General features: G+C 38.6%; 2 protein-coding genes across 2 annotated transcripts in view; one reads left to right on the top strand and one right to left on the bottom strand.

Moving 5' to 3' along the window:
- Positions 1–1131: 1131 nt before the first annotated feature.
- The window catches only part of TTC13 (tetratricopeptide repeat domain 13), a 60153-nt gene continuing 40980 nt past the window's right edge, over positions 1132–20304 (top strand). Inside the window, exons 1-2 of the mRNA XM_032102352.1 lie at positions 1132–1654; positions 7999–8140. The gene's annotated coding sequence lies outside the window, so the exon portion shown is untranslated. The remainder of the gene's footprint in view (positions 1655–7998; positions 8141–20304) is intronic.
- ARV1 (ARV1 homolog, fatty acid homeostasis modulator) lies at positions 4909–20213 on the bottom strand. The gene is made up of 5 exons (XM_032102355.1): positions 20028–20213; positions 10647–10766; positions 8832–8985; positions 7398–7622; positions 4909–6940 (listed from the first exon to the last, which is right to left on the bottom strand). Exons 1-5 carry the CDS (start codon positions 20124–20126, stop codon positions 6834–6836), a joined length of 705 nt encoding a protein of 234 aa, XP_031958246.1. The 5' UTR covers positions 20127–20213; the 3' UTR covers positions 4909–6833.

Here is a 20304-nt window from a genome sequence, read left to right as displayed (position 1 = left end):
ATGGTCGTAGTTGAAAAACAACCAGGCATCAAACTGTCACTACATGCAGTAGGAGCTGATAGGTCTCTTAATTCAGGAAAGGCAGCTTAGGTTTGGTTTCTGAGAGCCAGAATATCTGCCTGCCAGGGAGAACATCTGTCAGGAATGCCTGTCCATCCAAGTGGCTGGCGGAAGGACCTGATGACCTCTGAGATCACTTCTAGCCCTGTCTGATTCTGTGAAAACAAAACTGTTCCCAAGGGGGTGGCAGAGGCAGCTGCTTGCTCAGGACAAAGAGCTGAGCCTTCAGGAGCAGCTGCTGCAAGGAGTTTAGAGAAGACAGCACTTTCCAATATAATGGCATGAAATGACAGATGGCACCTTCCACCCTGCCATTGTAGTGGGGAAGGATCTGTGCACGAGGGCTTCCTGTTTTGCCATCCTCTATTGGGACGTGTTGGGAGGATTAAAAACACCTCTCTGAACTTTCAGTCAAAGTGCTTGTGCAGCTGAATTAGATTAGAATCACCATGCTGGCATTTTGTTACATGAAAGTAGCTGAGTAACAATGAGGGAAGTGAGACGTGATCTCTACATGCTTCTGATGCTCTTTTATCAGGGACATGACTTTTTTTTTTTAAACTGATACAATCTGTTCTGTTGCAGAATAATCAAACTACTGTGGGAAGAAGGTGCCTTTCTCACTGGTGGCCTTTGCTTTCAGTGTGGGACCTTTAAACAGACAGAAGCTGCACAACGTTATACATAGATAAGGCAGAAATGCACAGGCTGTAAGAACAGGATTGACCTTCCCTTTCCTTCCATCTACACACACACACACACACACACATCATTTACATAAATTGCACAATTCAGTTGAGCAGGAAACTATTTTTGGGAGAAATCCACTTAAAGAAGTGCAAAATACTTTTGAAAAGATGAGAATTTTAGTATAAACTAAGTCTTGTCATGTGGTTGTGTAAGGAAATGAGTACCTGCTATTGTGTTCATCTACAGCAAAGTTAATTTCATCTCTAAAGAAAAGGGTTCAAATAAGGTCCACCATTCCTGAAAAAATTCTTCATTAATCATCAGTGTTTTATTTCCACTTTGCTCTCTCCCAGGACAAAATGAGTAAGAGATGGACTGTGCTTTCCTTGCTGTGCAATCCATCTGCCATTTTCACACTACTAAGTAGGAGAAATGTCCTTAGAGGGAAACAGATTCCTGCTTTGGACGAATTTATAAGGTGTATGCTCAATGTGATACATTCACTTTTAGTCCCTATCCTGCAAAATCCAAGCCATTTTTTCTGGTGCTGGTATGTGGCATGTTATTATCCAGTGGATGTTCTCAATGGGAAATGTTTTCTTCCTAGTTATTATTACACTTCTGTTGGCTTTTGATTTTCAGTGATCAAAAGAACGCTGTAGTCCTACTGAGAGAGACTATCTCTACTGTAGCCAAGACATGATACATATGTGGCTTTGAAGGTTAGAACCAAAGCTTTATTCTGGAAGTGGAGTGAGAGACCAAAGAAAGGATCAAAGTTAAGGAGTGATGCATGTATGACAGCATCAGATGGGCTGCAGCTTCCCTGGCAGGGAATCACTATAAAGGTAACACCCACAGATGCTTACAGAGTGAATAAGCAGCTCTGAGGAAGGAGTGCAAGGTGAGTAGAAGTGCTTCTATGTTGTTGAGGTTTTGTTTTCTTGTTTAAATCTATGAAATGTTATTGAATTTGTTTACTGAAAATTACCAATGGTTTGTAATATTTTTTTAAGAAATATTTTTCTGCAAAACGTACCAGTGCTTTCTACCTCAAAGTCTCAAAGTGTTAAATATTAAGTACCTTATTTTTTCTTTTAGACAGCTGAAAGTAAGATCAGCTAATGTGCCAGTTCCCTTTGCTCCAAGTTTTTCAACTAATTTCAGATTTATTTTGGCACACAACAGCTGCAATAACTTCAAAATCATAATAAGGGATTAGTGATTTGCTGTATATACCCCTAGAAGCCTTCAGATGTGTACATTACAGAACCGCATGCCAGCGAGGGTCAGAATTAAAGCTTCCCTTAGTACAACAAAGACTTTAAACATGTCACCTTTAATATTCACATTCTCTGGCTCCTGGCACGTCTGTTTCATATCTGACATTCAGTGTTGACTGACTCCTAACAACCTGCAGCTGAAAGGACTTAATGCTTTTCATCTTTCTAAGCAGACATGAACAAATTAATCCTCCCCCAAATCCTATGATGGTGGAGATACAATCATTTTATGAAGCCACACATATGACTTGCTCAAGGTCACAGTACTGGTTGGTCTTAGAGCCAGGATTAGGATTCAGGTCTTAATTCAGGTCCCCAGTCCTGCGCTCAGAGAGTCATGGCATGCACTTCTGTGCAGCTTATGGACAACAGTTCTTTTGCCTAAAAATGTCCTCAGAATTACAATTAGAGATTGTAAGAAATCAAGGGGATCATCTGGATTTATTCCAGCAGCAGCCAGCACATGTAAAAACTCTTAGGTTCACACTCTTACGCTTCTATGTAAAGGAATTTAAAGCACATTTTTACCTAGGGGAAAAAACCCAAACAATATATATTATTCTAATGAATAGCAATTAAAACATCATTAGCAGTATTTCCTAGTTGCTTTGCAGACCTGTCATTTGTCTATACAGAGCTCAAAAAAAGCTTTACAAATTTAGGACAGCAGATCATGTTTAGGAAAAAGATTTTATGAAGCTCCTTATGTTCATATCTTCTTTCTTGCTACCTCAGTAATACAGTAAGCATTACTGGAAAGAATAAGAAGGTCAGAACAGCTAAGAGGCAGGAGACAAAATGGGAATCTTGTTATATACAGCTTCCTGCAAATTTTAACTGCAGAAACCTGAGTTTCAGATTAATTCAGCAACAAAAATCCTGTTGATTTTTAGCAGTGGAGGAATGCATTCATTCTCTCTTTTGCCACGTGAATTTTTGAAGAGCTCAACAAGACTCAGAATAATCCCAGCTTGTAGGACTGCTTAGGTTTTAAAGAGATGTCGTCCTGAAATAATTTGTATTTTATAGCATCCATGGCTTGTATCTTGAATTGACTTTGATACCGAGTCACCAAAACAAGTATTTTGTGACCTATTTTTCACCACTAATTTCATTCTCACATTTCTCCAAACTGAAGATGTTCATTTTTTAAAACCTTGAATTTGTGATTTTAAAAAACAAAAATTAATCAAAGAACATGTGTGTAAGAGTGTCTGTGTGTTCCTTCCAGTTTTGAAATCAATAGTGGTTTCCTTATCAGCTCCAGATGGCACTGCAGTGCTTAACACCACCCCGCTGGGGAGGGCTCAAGGAATGCAAAAGCAGGCAAGCCCCTGAGAAACAAGGGCCTGCTTGTTTTATGAGAAATCAGCTAATAGTTTTCCAGTGCAGATGTCCTACTTTACTTTCAGTTTGGTGAAGACTGGGGTAACAAATGGCAGCTTATATGCCTCTGAGATGGGACTTGTGTGGAAGAAAGGGCTCCCTTGTCTGTACGTGCAGGAGGTCACAAGCACAGTAGCCCTTGCCTGCACCAGTGAAGCCTAATGCAGAATGAAGGGAGAAGCTCTGCTGTTGCACAGCTCTTCCTATTCAGTGACTAATTCTAAGGCTGCACAATTGGAAATTCTGCTTTGTAAAAGTGTATTTGCAAGGCTGTAGTGCAAACCATTGAAGTAATGAGGTTACTGGTACCTTTTCTAGGGAAACCCATAAACTTTACTGCTTGGACGACATCTTTTGATATGTCATGTTGTCACTTAGACTATTACAAAAATGTCTACACTAAATATGACTCTTCTTTCATGTTCATCATTTGTAAACTTGGGAATAGGATGTTTTTCTATTTGCTTAATGATACACTCATAAACATCTATACTGCATATTTTCTTACATATTTTTCTTGAGATGCTATCTTCTTGGTTTTTATTGTCAACTTTGTAGAAGTCTGCCAGACTCCTACCTTCTCTTTTAACCCTCCTTAGCTTTTACTGTAATTCTCCAATTCTGCATACACTAATTTCTAAATACTTGTTACATGACCTGTGGACCCAGCTTAAGTTCCCAGTTCCCACTGTGCAATCACTAAACCATTGCTCAATCCAAGTCTCAGTAACACCCCTGGTTCTTCTGTGCATTTTATGCAACAGCATTCTGAATTTGCTCCATAGGCCACGATACCCCTTCTGATTCCAAGCAAAACTCAAAGAGTTTCTATAGGTTCACTTGCAGGCTGGTGTATTTTAAACTCAAGTAAGTCTTTTCCTATAAGTTAATGAAGCGACGATGATATATAGAAAGGGCTAGCTATTTGCCATCCATCTTCCAGCACAGGTAACTGTTTCATTACAAAAAGTTTATGGAAAAAAGATGAGTTCAAAAGACAAAAAGGAGTAAAAGGAAGAGAGATGTGATGGTTTTAAACAGGCAGAACCTTAAAATAGTCTTGGTTCTCTCTGAAGCACCATATGAACACCTTTTCAAAAGCATAAAAAATGCACACACCTGCCCCCACCCAGAGGGTGTCCTTAAGCTCCCTGTAGATTTATGAAATAGTAGTGTATTTGTCATGTTAGTTCTGGTACATGAGTAGCTTTAACACCGAACAATGCTGAATGCCCCACATTACTAATGATGCCTCGGAAGACTGAGAACCTGTACCACACCTGCTTTTGTTCCACAGCGCTGTAGCTCTTAATTGTCTTCTCTTGCTTCAAAGTTGTGTAAGGGCAGTGGTGGCTCCTGGCAGCATTACAGAATGCATAACTGACAGGTTATCAGTGTATGTGACACAACAGGTAAACACTGCTTCTTTCAGAATGTGTTCGTGTCCATTCTAGGTGTTCTGAAAAAAAACCTCAGAAAATACCTAAAATCGGTTTTTTAAAATTCAAAATAAAGTTTAATTTCAGAAAACTGTCCCCAAATAAAATTTATATACATAGTATTTACAAATTTGCTGCCGACGAGATCATGTTTACATATAATAACCTGCATTAGTTACACTTAAATGGGCTTCACTCAGCCTTAAGACTGAAACCGGTGCTAGAGCAAGTATCTAACACAAACCAAACAAAAACTGCCCGCGGTGGGGGGGTATATATAACCATGACACATATGATGAATATTAAAAAAAAAAAAAATCTAACCTAAGAATAAACCAAAGTACAGTTGTTACATCTAAACTGGCATGAGACATCATGCACATTTTTCTGAAGAAACATCCTGAGTTGCGGTGGATTGACCCTGTCTGGATGTTAGATGCCCACCAAAACTGCTCTGTCACTCCCCAGCTGGGCACTGGAGAGAAAATATAAGGAAAGGCTCACAGGTCGAGGTAAGGATAGGGAGAGTTCACTCACCAGTTACTGTCATGGACAAAACAGACTCAACTTAGGGAGATTAATTTATTACCAATCAAATCAAGATTCTTGCATACTTAAAAATGTTGCAGTTTGGGGTTTTTTGCTTTCTCTGACATGCTCAGAAAGTTGCAAAGTGTAACACAAATGACAAAAGTGCTATCAGCCTTTGACTTAATAAAAAAGAATCAGCAACCATTTGCTTTTCTGATCAAGTAACTTGCATAGCACGGGCAGTTGCATCAGACATGTTTAATGTCTTCTGTGGTCATAATCTAGACTTACTCTAAACCTGTTGGGAATTAACTTGAGGATGTTGCAAAACGTTTTTGATTCATTCTGGAAAACACAGACATGAGACAGCATCTGAGGAAAATGAAGAATGGAAGTAATCCCTATGGATAGTACACCCTTCCAGAACTCAAGCAGTAGAGTTAAATATTGGATGGAACAAATAGAAACTGGTCTGCACAAAAGTGGGTTTGTGTCCTTACTACTGTCTTGTGGACACTGATTCTGTCAGTTCCTTTGTGGGCCATTTAGCTCTACTTTTGCCTGCTGAGGAAGAAGGTGCAGAACTTCTATAGATGTTTCTTCACCAATTTAGGCCTAAACATTTTGGTTTGTTTGTTTTTTTAATGCACCTCTCTATTGCTGAATGACCTCATATTTCACTTTTTGCTTCCACTAAATGTGCAGCCAGATGAGGACTGGGTGTGGGGGATGTGACTTAAATGCAGAAGAAGCGGTATCCCAAACAACCCTGCATGTTTGGGATCAGTCCTTTCTCTTCAGCTTTCAGAACTAAGCAGCATTTATGAGATCACACAAAATTTCAAGTATTTATGAGATCACACAAAATTTCAAGCCAGTTTAAACCTATCGTTCAGAGAGATTACTCTGGAACTAGATATTTTATTACTTTGGATTGTTACATAAACTTTCCAGAGAATGCAGCTTGGTTTTCCCACTGTAGTTTTACTCTGAAATACTTGCCTTTTCTCTAATGAACTATTTGCAAATGTTCACTTTTCTCTTTGAAAATCTGGTTTTGTGGAAATATAAATTTTGGCTTTTACATTTTTCCACTGACTCCCTTCCTCTTCAGGGAACGATTCATCCTCCTCTTTCTGCCAAAATGCAGTGATTGGTAGCAGGGCTGGGTGTTTTTATGTACCTTTCTTCTTACAGCCACAGCTATGCAGCTAGATTTATAAAACTGTTAGGATAGTGAGACATTCATATTTTTAATGGGAAAATAAACAACATAAAGCTGAAGTTTTATGGCTCAGCACAGTAAATAGCCAAACTTCTAATGTTTCTTTGTTATCTGTCACCTTTATCCCTATGAGAAGTGTTTTTGGACCCTGCTGGCAGAGATCATTCTTAGAAAATTATCATAATGTTGTTGGTATTTCTTCATATCTGGGCTGACATTTCAAACATCCCATCCCATTTTCTGGAACAAGCAGACCACACCATTTTCAAAAATTAATCCAAAGAGGATGGCAAACCAAGGGAGTATTCGGTTCAAGTTCAATGTAACTGCAAAAGAAAACAGAACAAATTTATCACGTACCATTTAAGAAGATCATAGAAATCATGTGAGAATTCATATTAATTTGTGTGTATAAGAAATCACACAGATCCGTTCAAAGTCTGTATTCCAAAGACATGAATAAAATTAATACGAAATTTTGATTTTTCAGAAACTCAAAAGAATTCTATTTTATGTTTCAATGATCTATGATGAGTTGTCTCAAATTGTAACAGATGGATATGGTGGATATAATACCATATCTACAAAGAGATGATGGTGAGATAAGAGGTGCTTTTTTTCTTCTTTTTAAGTTTTTTTTTTGTTTCAATCACTTTCTATTAAAGTTTAAGTAGAACAGTTTTAAGCTAGAGCTATTTCAGTCACGTACCTGATACAGATTAAAAAAGATAACAACAATAATGACTTCTGTAACATCACATATACACATATACAAAAATGTACCTCTAATTGCCTGAGAGTTTGATATCAAGACAAACACTTTTATAAACGCGAGGCACAAAGGCGTGTAGTCGTGTTCCCAAATAACAGCTGGAATTAGCAGAAGCTTTCCATAGGTGGACAACAGCAGTGCTTTGAGAAGTAAAATGAAGTCAGACTTTCTTTTCAGCGTCTCAGGTGTCATCCACCACAAGGTAATAAAAATGCCAATGAAAAATGAAGTTTGTTCTAAAAGGAAGTAAGAGGAGTTGGAAAGAGAGAATGAAGTGCCAAAAATCAAGTCCACTTCTGAATGAATTTCAGTAAAATGACGTCCTAAATGCAACAGAGTCACTTTTTAAAAGCCATAGGCAAATACAAACATCCTCCATCTATGTTCATTTTAATAGCCAAATATTACTTAAACCAATTCAGTATCATGACATTCATAACAGTTCTATCACAGAATTCTATCTGTAGGATTACCATACTTGTGATTGCTGACTCCATACAGCACAGGCAGTTAAGCATAAGAACCTCTTCACTTTTTAGCAACAGGAGAGGGATTTTTTGAACTGTCTGTTAGGCTGTAAAACAAAATCAATACTTGTCTTCTTTGCAAAAGGTCACCAGCAATGAACCCTTTTCATCCAGCATGAGAAAGAACACCAAGGTGAAAATACCATTGAGCTACCAGAATTCTTTTGACACCGCTCCTGTGATATGTTGGCATTAATACAGATGTCAAAGAAACTCCCACAATAACGGTAAGAGATGAGTCACTACTGAAAAATCAGTTCAATATTTTTAATGACATGCTATAAAAACCTACTTAAAACAACATTAGACAATAAAGGATTTAAATTAAGCTCTGAATGTGTAAGAAAAATACTAGTTTTAGTATGCAAGTTTGATTTAAACACTATCATCTGAAAAAGTATGAGAAAAAATGTTTTAAGCAGCATAGAACAAAATCCCTCCCCTGCCTTCAAGTGTAGTCTTAGAGCACAGTATTACTTACTCTTTATTGGTGATGACACTGGTCTGTATTTTTGTGTATTTGTTTAAAAATACAACACAAAACAGATACATCTTTTCCCAATTGTTTACTTTAGTAAGGTTGTATCACCTTAATGAATAATAAACCTTGAAGTCAACATAAAATGTAGAATAAGGCTGAGCTCTACATTGACCTTCAAACTATGTCAACAGATTTCAGGGGAAGATTTCTGAATATTGCCACTTTTCAGTCTCTTCCTATCTAATGCTGATAATATCAGTCTGAACTGTAATGAGGATCAAAATAGGCATTTGCATTACATGCAGGCAAATCAGAGAGTATGTAATTGTGTAACCATACTGGGTTGGACATCACATCCATTCTGTATCAATTTTTGCAGTATGGGCTTGAAGTTCTTCAATGCTTAAAGAGTAGATAATACATATCACTAATCTTACCTAAAGAAGCTATGCCAAACATTCTATAAAAATCCCATTCTTTGGCATATCTGATTAAGTCATCAGGATCTGTATTTTGGCTTGAATCCTGTAGTTGCAACCACCTGAGATAAGCTTCACAGAGCAAACAAAATACACAGAGCTTCCCATGAATCTGGTAAATTAAAGAATAATAAAAGTATTAGTATTAAATCAGCATAAATTAAAGCATTAGTATGAAATCAGTATTTAAAATACATTTCAATGCCTCTACACAAGAAGTCTGTAGGTGTATTATCTTTCTTTAGAATATAAGCAAAATTACTTCTGTTGAGCCACTAGTTTAGGACATCATCCTTTTAAGATCTGTTAACATGATAGTCAATTTACAACATGTACAAAACTGCATGAATAGTTCTGTACAGAAGAAGGTATAGAACTGTGGTTTCTAAGGCCTGATCCATACTATTTTAAAATTGGGAAGGCTGTTCAGCTAGGAATGAAAAACCAAAATTGTGCCATGGCTAGTAGAATTATACTATCTAAAATTTCAGTTCAAGGTCAACTACTCCATTCAGCAAACTGGTTTAAGTACCCTTGTTTCTCTCTTTCCCTGGGACAATCTCCATTAGAATAAACTGATAGTGTAGTTATACCAAAATATTTCTTAGTTCATATAAGGGTGAGGCATCAAAAATAAAGGGAGCAGTATAACCAAACAAAACTTTAAAATATCCTCTGAAGTGACTGCAAAAATTATGTTGTGAGGGCCAATAGTTAGCATGTTTCCACATTAAACAGTCTATAAGACAGTGCGTATATGAGGTGATTTCTTATTTTATACAGATTTAAATAAGCTGTAACAATTTCTGTGTACAGATTCTACTTTTTCCATTAGAGGCAAATTATGCCAACTGCACATACATGCACAGGGCTTTGCCAGTTAAAAATTCAACTCAATTCATTTGAATAGATGAAGTTTTCACAGACAGAATCCTCACAGAAGAACATCATTACCAGTCTCCAGAAGCACCGAATTCATTAAAAATATTTAGTTAAATTCATGCTTGAAAGATGAGGCAAGTGTATTTATCTACACTGCTTAAACTGGACTGGCTAAGACATACCAACATGAACACAGCATACACTCATGCTTAGAGATTTTGCTCTAGATTAGCTTCCCTCTCCTAGGAAATCAGTCCTTACAGTAAAAATATGCAATACTAAAAAGTCCTACCTCCACACTCCAGCCTGGCCAGCCCAACTATGTAATTCTGCATCAACAACACTTCAAGTGAAAGCCACCACCTTTTGTTCTGGCTTTGAGGGCATGGTTAATTACACAGGAAGAAACTTGTGAGAAATTAGTACAGTAGGTTTAACTGGCATAGTATTGTTAATTTGGTATTTTATACTCCTATTGCTCATTTAAAAAAAAAAATTGTTTCCAACAGAAATTTAATTTGGAAATTAATTTGCAATTAGATCTTTCTCTTACAGTGTAATTTAGCACATCATCATTTTAACATCAATTAACATGATAGGCAGATTAGAGAGTGTAGAAAACTGCATGAACAGTTCTTTGCAGTTCCTTCTCTTTAACATGTAAGAGGACTGTGTACTTGCTGGTACTGTGGCATCACTTCTGTGAAGACAGAAGCTGTCTTAGTAACAGGGAGTTTGAGATTCCATGTGTTCTATTCATGATACAACTGGTTCAGCTTGCTGAAATCTGTGGAAGGGCGGGAGATGAACGAGTCTCTAAAGTTTTACAACTATTACAATCAATATATTTTTAACAAAAAAAAGTCACAAGGTAGGGACATAGCAACTTACATTTATCTTTGTATTGAAAAGAATGTGCCTGTATGCTTGTGCTTTACATAAAACAGCATTAATCAAGATGATAACAGGATCGTACTCAATGTATTTATCCACAGGTTTCTGGCAGGATTTCTGAAAGTCACAAAATAATAAGAATTAGGGGAAAAAAGTAGAAAGGAAGAGTTTATGAAATGTTCCTCTAATCTTAGTACAACTGGATAAATACAAACTAGCAATTCAATTATTATGAGTCTTTCTCTAATGTCATCTTCATTTTCAATACAGTTTATATCCATGCAGAAAAACTGCTTTTCTTCCCTTGGCACTACAGTTGACACACATGCTTCCCTTATAAAATAGAAAGATTTATTACTGATTTTTACAGGCTTTGGATTAAGATTAATAATGAACTGTGCAGGAATGGACTTCTTTATCATTCTATGCTCCACAGATGCAGAAAACCAAACTACTTTCCCAAGACTCAAGAAATGCACCAGTATCATGCTAAAGGTTAACTGATCATGGCTCATCTACTGGGTATTTTATTTGTGTTATTTTGGGTATTTTTTAGAAACAAAATTAGTTTCTTCTATCACTTCCCTCTTTTCAGAGATGCTTTATCCTCCTATCCTACCTTTTTCTTTCTTTCAAGGCGAAAGTAAATGTTTTGTGCTGTTGCATTGTTTTTCCATACTGTTAAATTTTCTGAATGTTTCAACCAGTTTTCCATCACTGAGCAAACTATATTCAGAATACTGATAATGTAGTTTCCACACAGATCTACAGCGAAAGAGTCAGTTGCCACTGAACAGTGGTAGGACACTAGACCATCACTTCTCCAACACAGCTGCTGGTTCCTGCTGTGTCTGCTAGAGAGGTTATTTCACCCACACCACTGGGAACTGCTTGTCATCAATCCCCTCCAGCTTTATTGACTTACCTGCATGGCTGATCACTCCTTGATTTGGGTTAGAGCTAATAAAAGGCTGTTATACTGTAAGCAGGAGGGTTAAATAACAATCTTACAAAAGACTCATCTAGCAGACCTGAGGGGGAAATAACTTCTAGCAGAGAACTGAGGAGCAGCAGAGGAGCAGCAGCCAATGCTTCAGCTCAAACAAGTGCACTTGCAGAAGGGTGCGCTTCTGCAGGTCAGCTTTCTCCTGCTGCTAATCCTCCCGTCTGGCTACTTGTTTCTTCCAAGCTGTCCATAGCTAATCTTGGTCCCCTGGGCATTCACATTAGCTGCCATGCTGAGAACACAACAGTCATAGAAATTATCTCTATTTCCATTTTAGTGAGTGCATGGTGGTGCACTACCAGAACAGAAATGTTGGCACACCACTTTCTGAAATGCTGGAACAGTCAAAAATTCAGCATCAGACAACACACACCTACAGACAACTCCCAGAAAAGAACATAAAGGTTTTTCAGTTTTATAGAGATTCATTGTGTCTGTCATACAAAAACCAACTAAGTACCACACCACTGCTCACTCGCCCTGCAATGGGATGAGGAGACTCAGAAAAAGGTAAAGCCCATGGGTTGTGAAAAGAACAGTTTAATAATTGAAATAAAGTAAAATATAATAATAATAGTAATGAAATGGAAGATAGTAAGAGAAAGAGAGATAAAGCCCAAGAGAAACAACTGCTCAGTTTCTCACCACCCACTACCCTATGTCCCATCCCTGAGCAGTGATCATCCCCTCCTGGCCAACTCCCCCCAGTTTATTTACTGGGCATGACACTCTATGGGGTATGGAGTATCCCTTTGGCCAGTTTGGGTCAGCTGTCCTGGCTGTGCTTCCTCCCAGCTTCTTGTGCACCTGCTGGCTGGCAGAGCATGGGAAACTGAAAAGTCCTTGACTTGGGATAAGCCTTAATATCAACAACTAAAACATCAGTGTTATCAATATTATTCCCATATTGAATCCAAAACACAGCACTGTACCAGCTACTAGGCATAAAATTAAACCAGCCAAAACTAGGACAGTGTCCAAAGTTAACATTTCCTTGCTATTTAACAGAATTATTTTTGTAGAATCTGACAATGCAAAATTTCACCAGCAAATTGACTCAAGAGTCCAACATCAATGTCAAGAAAAACATTCAAACAAATGCATAAACTGAAGAGAGTGTCTAGGGAATGCTGCAACCTCTAATCAGTGTTTCTTGGTCCAGCTCAAGGAAAAACTCAACTCATGTGGATAAGAAAACACTGTGTATGACAGTACACAAGTTAGAGGTAATGAATTAAAAAACTCACTGAATTAAACAAGGGTTTGATAGGTCTAAAATTAAAGTGAGTGAGATGGAAGAAAGGACATTAACACAAGACTACACTTACAGGATTTAATAGAGTGAAAAAGAAATTGCTACTTTAATTAGAAGCAGTGTTTTGCTTCATTTCTTTCTACTGGGAAATCATGAACAGATATTCCTACAGGTGGTAATTTGCATATGTCAAATCTCTGGGTTGATGTAGCACTGGACAAGTGTAATTTTTTTTTTTAATAGGTTTATTTCCACAAGCACTGGCCAAGTCCATACAAAATAAGATTATTCAACACAATGGGTGTCATAAAGGTTAGATGAAGGATATCCTACATACCCCCAGTTTTATCATGCTCTCAAATTCTCCTACAACAAAACATTTTTTGACCAGGACCAAAAATCTTTCTGAGTAAAGAATGGTATTTTCAATTGGAAGATGCCAATTAAACACTGATCAAAAAAATTGCTGTTAAGAGGTACTGAAAAATTTTCACTGACAGCTGACATGAATTTTAGACAATGAAAATTTATCAGACCATCCAGCCAGACAAAACCAACAATACAGAAATTTACTGCAGATATATAAGGAGACTGCTACAAATGAATACACAAATAGTGGTGTCTTCTGCACCAGAGCTTCTGGCAGCCTTATACCAAATCTTCTGCAGCTGTGAAAATGATGTTAAATTTAGTATTTCTGTCTTCTAGAGCTAGATGAGAGCCCTATTCTTCATATATCTTATATTTCTAATACACCTTTTTTTCTATCTGAGTCTCTGTTGCAAGAAGGAAAAGTCCTCTGTGCTTATCCAGCCAGTGACCTACCCAGCATGAGTTCATCCAGGGATTTGTGAGACCTACAAACCACTCTTCCTGCAAAAGGCTCACGTGTGCACTGCTATAGACTAACTGGATGATGGTTGCTATACTATTAGTATACTACAGAATTAATATGCCCTCTAGGAAGAATTTTTTCCATACCTGGCTTTTTCATTATTTTTTCCAGCTATACAACTAAAACATCTGACACCAACCTTAAATGCCTAGGAAGGAAACCTGTGACTGAAGCCTGACTTCAGCAAAATCACTGCAAGCAAGGACTGATGCAGTTTAAGCACACATCTGTTTCAGTAGATAGTTTCAGCTAGTTAAAAGTATGTAAGTTCGTGGACACTGATAATCACTAAGACTTTCAGAGAAGATTGGTATGAGCAGCTCAGCTATGGAGAACTGCTTGCACACTTAATTTTTAGTCAGGTAGTTTAGCATGAACTACAGTACTGGTGCTCATGTTTCGTTCCCCACTGCTGTTCTGCACAGCTGTAGTCAGTGGCCTCGGTAGCATGAGTGAAGAAGGCACATCTTCAAGAAACCTGAGCTTTTTCATCTTCTTTGGACTTTCTTGAAGATGTGCCTCAGTTATCACAACCAGTTCTAAAGAGATAAAAAGAACTGGATTTCTCTCTGCTTTTAGCCATTTTTCAACTTCTGCCTTAAATATGTAATTGATATCAGAAACAAGTAACTGGTATTTTTTCTTGAAAAAATAGACACTAGTTTGATTAAAAGATACTTTAAGATTATGTTGCAGAAGAAAAAAATCAAGCTTCACACCATAAATTCTATTTACACATCTTCTTCTGATCTGGTAAATTTAAGGAAAATTACGGATTTTTGATACTGACATACGAAAGTCCAACAGATCTCTCCTAAAAAAGGATGTTAAAAGTATATAAATATTCTAGAAAATTTAAATAGATCTTACTTTAAGAACTGTTTGACTAATCAAATATTTAGGAAGATTTGACTATGCTTGTCATTTTAAAAAACAAATCTTCCATTTTCATAACTTAGAAGTTTGCTTAGTTATCTTAAAAAAAAAATTAAACCAATTAGCAAGGGCAGATTAAAGAAAAAAGAAATCTTCAAAAGCTAGTGCAACCATCTTCTTCATAGTGTAGTGTATCAGACTCTTTTTTATCAAAGCAATCCAAAATATTTAAGGAAAGTAACATACATTTTAACATCTCAGTTGTATTAAATATGACTAAAAAAAAAATACTGATATGTTAATTCAAACTGCATGTTCATCAGCCTTTTATAAAACACTACTCAAAAGACATAACTCTTACTTTGTTCATCAAAGATACTCAACTTGCAAACAGTGTTCACAAATGTGTGCCCAATACAATACAGTGTACAAACATTTGAGAAAACACCTTCTGTCTCTGAAGGATAAAGTTCCTAAAGTATATGAACATGACTTTTTTGGAGTCATCTCTCCGATATTAAAACATTACTTATTTTTAAATAAAAATATTTCGGGATGGGGTTTGTGGAAAGTAAAAGAATTCTTGAAGAGGAAGGCATAGGACATGACAGAAAGTAAAAGTACACACTGAACAATAAAGCTTCATCCTGATCTAAAAATACCATGCAAACCACATCAGGAATACATTTGCAAATCTCTGGGAATTAGAAATATCAATGAAACAGTCTCATTATAGTATTCCTTTCCCCAGGGTTTGGAGTTTGGCAAAATTAAACTACAATATTTTGCTGGACTACAAATACAGCAAATTGTAACAACATTTACATAGATTTCACATGAGCACGGGTCAATTTACATAGGTTCATAAGGCAAATTAACACTCTTGTGAGAGTGCCCTTAATCCCAATTGCACCCTTAAATAATAAAACACATTAGCCGTGCTGCTTTCAGGAATGGATTCTTTATTAGAGATGCAGCCAAGTGTCATAATAGACTGAAAAACAAAACAGCCCAGTTTCAGATGCATTCCATTTCAGAAAATAAATTGAAAATACTGTTTTATAATTTTTTCCTGTATAATGTATTTTCCAGTTGTGAGCTGGTCTGTAAATAGAGTTCTGTAAAATTAGCATGTTATTTTCCAGGATGATCTTTGTACTCTTGACAGATTCTTACCATACCACATAAATGCTTTGCATTCAAAGCATTTGGTCTCTCTGCCTTGCTGCAATAAAAGAGCTTTTCAATTATTTTTTAATTGCAGAAAAGCTAAATGAAGTGTGCACTGCTCATGCAATTTGGCTTTCTTATTACAAAACACAAGGGGGATCCTGACTGAGCTCTAAATATTGCAATGAGTAATTTCTTTTCTTTTGTTATGGTCTGGAACATTCTTAACATTTTATTTTTAAACACAACAACATATATGAAATTGCAAACCAGATTTTTAAAATGTTTGCATGCGTCTCCTTCTATTTTTGCATAAGTGAAGTTTGCTAACTTCTTTCTATACTCATTGCACTTCACAGAATTTATTCCAGGTTAGCCAAATGTGTTCCCACCCCCACCCCAGAATTATTACTGTAGTAGCAGTGTTATTGGAACAGTATTTTTTCTTACTGTTCTTTAAGGTTGGTTTGGAACATATTCAGTGAAGATTTTCTGTGTTATTTACAGATCAATTAAATTGTAAGGATCTCAAAATAATTAACAAAAATTTTCTCTAGAAAGAGCAACCTAGGCTTACTTTCACCATCACTTCTCACTCAGAATAGGGAACACATCAGTACGTTCACAGATTAGGACTAAACCCAGACCCATGAGAAGCAAAGTGACCACCAAACATCACCTCCACTGGAGGCAATCCTAACATGCCCACACATCCCCACACCCTCCCCTGTTGCTCCCCAGTTACCACACTGAACAAAAAGCATATTGAAGAGGTCCATCTGTCCCTTGTACTGGTACTTCCACAGCAAAGCATATGCAGGACAAGAAAATGGTTCATCCACTAAATGGAAATCTCGAGCAAGAAGGAATGTGCAATGCCAGAGGTCTGGGCTAGGCTTCAGCTGAAAATGGTCTTAATTAAACAATACAGATTGTAAAAGAAGTTACAGAACTTGAGGAATTTGTAGCAGTTAGCCACATTGCAGAGTTATTAAAGAAATATATCACCTTTCCAACCCAAGTGTCATTGTACTGTGTGGACTTTCATGTTTTATAGAGGAAAGTTTCTTTAGTTTCTTCAGCCTGCATTGCAAATTTATTCCCAGGGTGGATAATAACACTTGTGAGGTCTTCAATGCTTGCCCACATGAAAATTACAATATGGAGTTCAAAGAAACTTTTAATTATATTAAGAGCAATAAAAAGTGCTGCGGGAACTAAACGAAAGCAGAACTAGGCTGAATTTCCAAAATTGTACTCTAATATTGTGGGCTGGAAGCACATGTTCCTTAATGGAAACTTTTAGTATTTGCCTCTGGAAAAAATTCATTCTTCCCTTCAACAAATTAATAACAGAATACAAAATTGTGGTATGTTGCTTAGGCATTCAAATTTAAATCTTTCACCTCAAAATCACACCCAGATCAGGTTAAACACATCCTAAAATAAATGTAGGGCTAGACAGAAATTGCTGTTGGGAGAACTTAGCTTCTTCAACCTTGACATAATCTTCCAAAAAGTGTTCAATGACAGGGTTGTCCTGAGAATGGCAAAGACCTTTTAGATGCAGATTTATTAATGTATCCAGGATAACTTTAAAATAGTATTGGGGAAAGTCTCTAGGTCAGTAGGAAACAGTGATGATCTTGACAATGTTCTGCTTGTTCCCAGTTTTCTGGGACCCTCTATTTTACTTACCATATGGAACAAATGTTGGGTTGTTGTCTGTTTTTTTTTCCTTAAAGTGTCAGTATTTCCAGGTACTACTTGAAAATGGGAATGAAACAAACACTTTTCAACAAAAAAAAATTATCTAGATGATGCCCACTGGCCTCATTTTGAGTACCAATATACAATCTTTCTATGAATTTTTCACTTCTCTCTTAATGCTACAGCGAAGTAGCAGTACTCAGTGCTCTCACTCCACAAAGACAGATGAAAAATGTTCTCAGGCTGAGTGATCACACCTTCTAATGTCACTTCAGACCTTCAATTTTTCTTGAATACCTTCAGCTTTTCTTAAGTTTTTAGAGGTCTACACTAAGTTTTATACATAACTGATATAAATGATGTTTCACACTGATAAGTGGGATCTTCATGTATTTTTAAGTGAAGACTTCTAAAAATCATTATTTTCACGTTTTATCATCAAGAAGATTCATAACATTGACACACTTATTATAGTCATGTCTCAGTACATATCACTACTCATGAAAGTCTGTGAACAGTATCAAATGACATTTGGTACTTGACTATTTTTTGTTGTCAGCAGCATGATGATGAACAACTTTCCAGGTCTCTGGCCAGAGCACAGCCTTGCCTGCATGGAATAGAATGCCTGCAGAGAGTTGGTACAGTGACAAAACTATTCTTGCAGATTAAATGGAAAAAGTAAACCAAGCATTGCTCTATTAGAAACCATGAGGCAGCTGGAGACAACAGTAGGGCTCTCCTGCCATACGCAGATAAAACTGAAGTCACATCAGTTCAACTGAAAGAATCTTTTGATCTTGGCAATCTTTTAACATTCTCATCTCCACTTTATATACCCTGAGCTCTCCTGCTCTCAGCACCTCCTGGGTGGCCAGAAATTGAGGGAAAGCTTTGAGATGATATGACATGCACCACATAAGAGCAGCTAGAACTGAAACTGAACCATGACAACCCACAACATAGCAGAGGAAACAGACTGGTACGAGTAAGTGAAAAATGGTACAGATCTGGGACTGCATGGAGAAAGGTGGACAGAATTCCAAGTTGCTAGGAATGTGTGATTCTTTGCTCTTTCTTTTACTCAGTTGTCTACTCTTTTTACATGAGTTTGGCATTTGTAATGAAAACAGCAACTGGGACTTAAGTCTTTGATTCTACCAGGATCTTTGGTCCGGAAATGGTTAAACAGTAAGGGGAACGAGTGCCATCTACTGGCTCCCAGGTTCCCTTAGATCTGCTTACCATCACCAGATTAATAAGCAATGAGGAAGTTGCAGATTTCAATGAGGTCTCCCCTCAGCCTCCTCTTCTCCAGGCTTGAACACAAGTGACCTCAGCTACTCCTCATACGGTTTCCTTTCTACATCCTTCAACAACTTTGTAGTCCTCCTTTAGATGCTCTCCAGTAGCTTTACATCTTTCTTATATTGTTTTGCCCAAAACTGCACACAGGACTGCAGGTGAGGCTGCCCCAGTGCAGAGCAGAGTGGGACAATCCCCTCCCTTGCCCGGCTGGTGATGCTGAGCCTGATGCCCCCCAGGACAGGGTTGGCCCTCCTGGCTGCCAGGGCACTGCTGGCTCATGTTCAACTTGCCATCGACCAGGACCCCCATGGCCCTTTGAATGATCATCACTCAGACCCTGACATTCTGGTCCAATGGCATGGGAGCTGTGTTCAACCACGGAGCCATGCTCAGATCTGCCCTTCAGCAAGAGCCAGGCCAAGCACACACAGCAGCAGACACACTGCAGTGTCCTGTACAGAAGGACACAGGCCAGTCGGGACAGCTCTACCACACAGGTGCACTCACGGAATGAGAGAAAATGACACTGGGAAGCAGAGTAGATGGAAAACCTACAGAATCACAGGATGGGTCAGGTTGAAGAGGACCATAAGGGGTCATCTGATCCAACCTCCCTGCTCAAGCAGGGTCATCCTAGAGCACCTGGCACAGGATTGTACAGAGATGGTTCTTGAACATCTCCAGCGAGGGAGACTCCACAACCTCTCCGGACAATCTGTTCCAATGCTCGGTCACCTGCACAGTGAAGAACTTCTTCCTCATATCCAGATGGAACTTCCCATGAATCAGTTTTTGCCCATTGCCTCTTGTCTTATTGCTTGCCAGCACCAAGAAGAGCCTGGCTCCATCCTCATGACACCCTCCCTTTATATATTTATACACATTGACGAGGTCCCCTCTCAGTCATCTCTTCTCGAGGCTGAACAGGACCCGGTCCCTCAGCCTTTGCTCCTAAGACACCTGGATTCAGGGAAAGCGGACACGACGCGCGGGCACGGCCCGAGTCCGGCAGCAGGGGGCGCTCCAACGGGCTCAGGCGCCCGCGTGCCACCGGGCCCACCACCACGTGCCGCGCGCCGCCACTGCCGCCTGCTGACGTCAAAGCTTCCCACGTGCATTCCTCGCCTCCTCCACCCACTGCCCGCCGCCCCAACTCACGCAGATGGAGATACGGAGCACCCCGCGCCGGTAGTCCCGGTACAACTCCGTCGCCTCCCCGTTGCACTCGATGCAGCGGTAGGCGCCCAGCACCGCCATAGCGCGCGGGAGCACGCCCCGACCCTGTCAGCGCTTCCAAGCCGCCTCCTCGTTTCCGCGTTCGGGAGCGCAGCCGAGCCGGACCGCGCCGCGCTGCATCCCGGGAGTTGTGGTTTTCCTGTTGCCGCCGTCCGCCGGGCTGCGCCAGTGGGGAACTCCATGTCCCAGGGGGCAGTGC

Source organism: Corvus moneduloides, chromosome 3, assembly GCF_009650955.1.
Source record: "Corvus moneduloides isolate bCorMon1 chromosome 3, bCorMon1.pri, whole genome shotgun sequence".
Lineage (NCBI taxonomy): Eukaryota > Metazoa > Chordata > Aves > Passeriformes > Corvidae > Corvus > Corvus moneduloides.
This window is presented reverse-complemented; position numbering and strand designations above follow the sequence as displayed.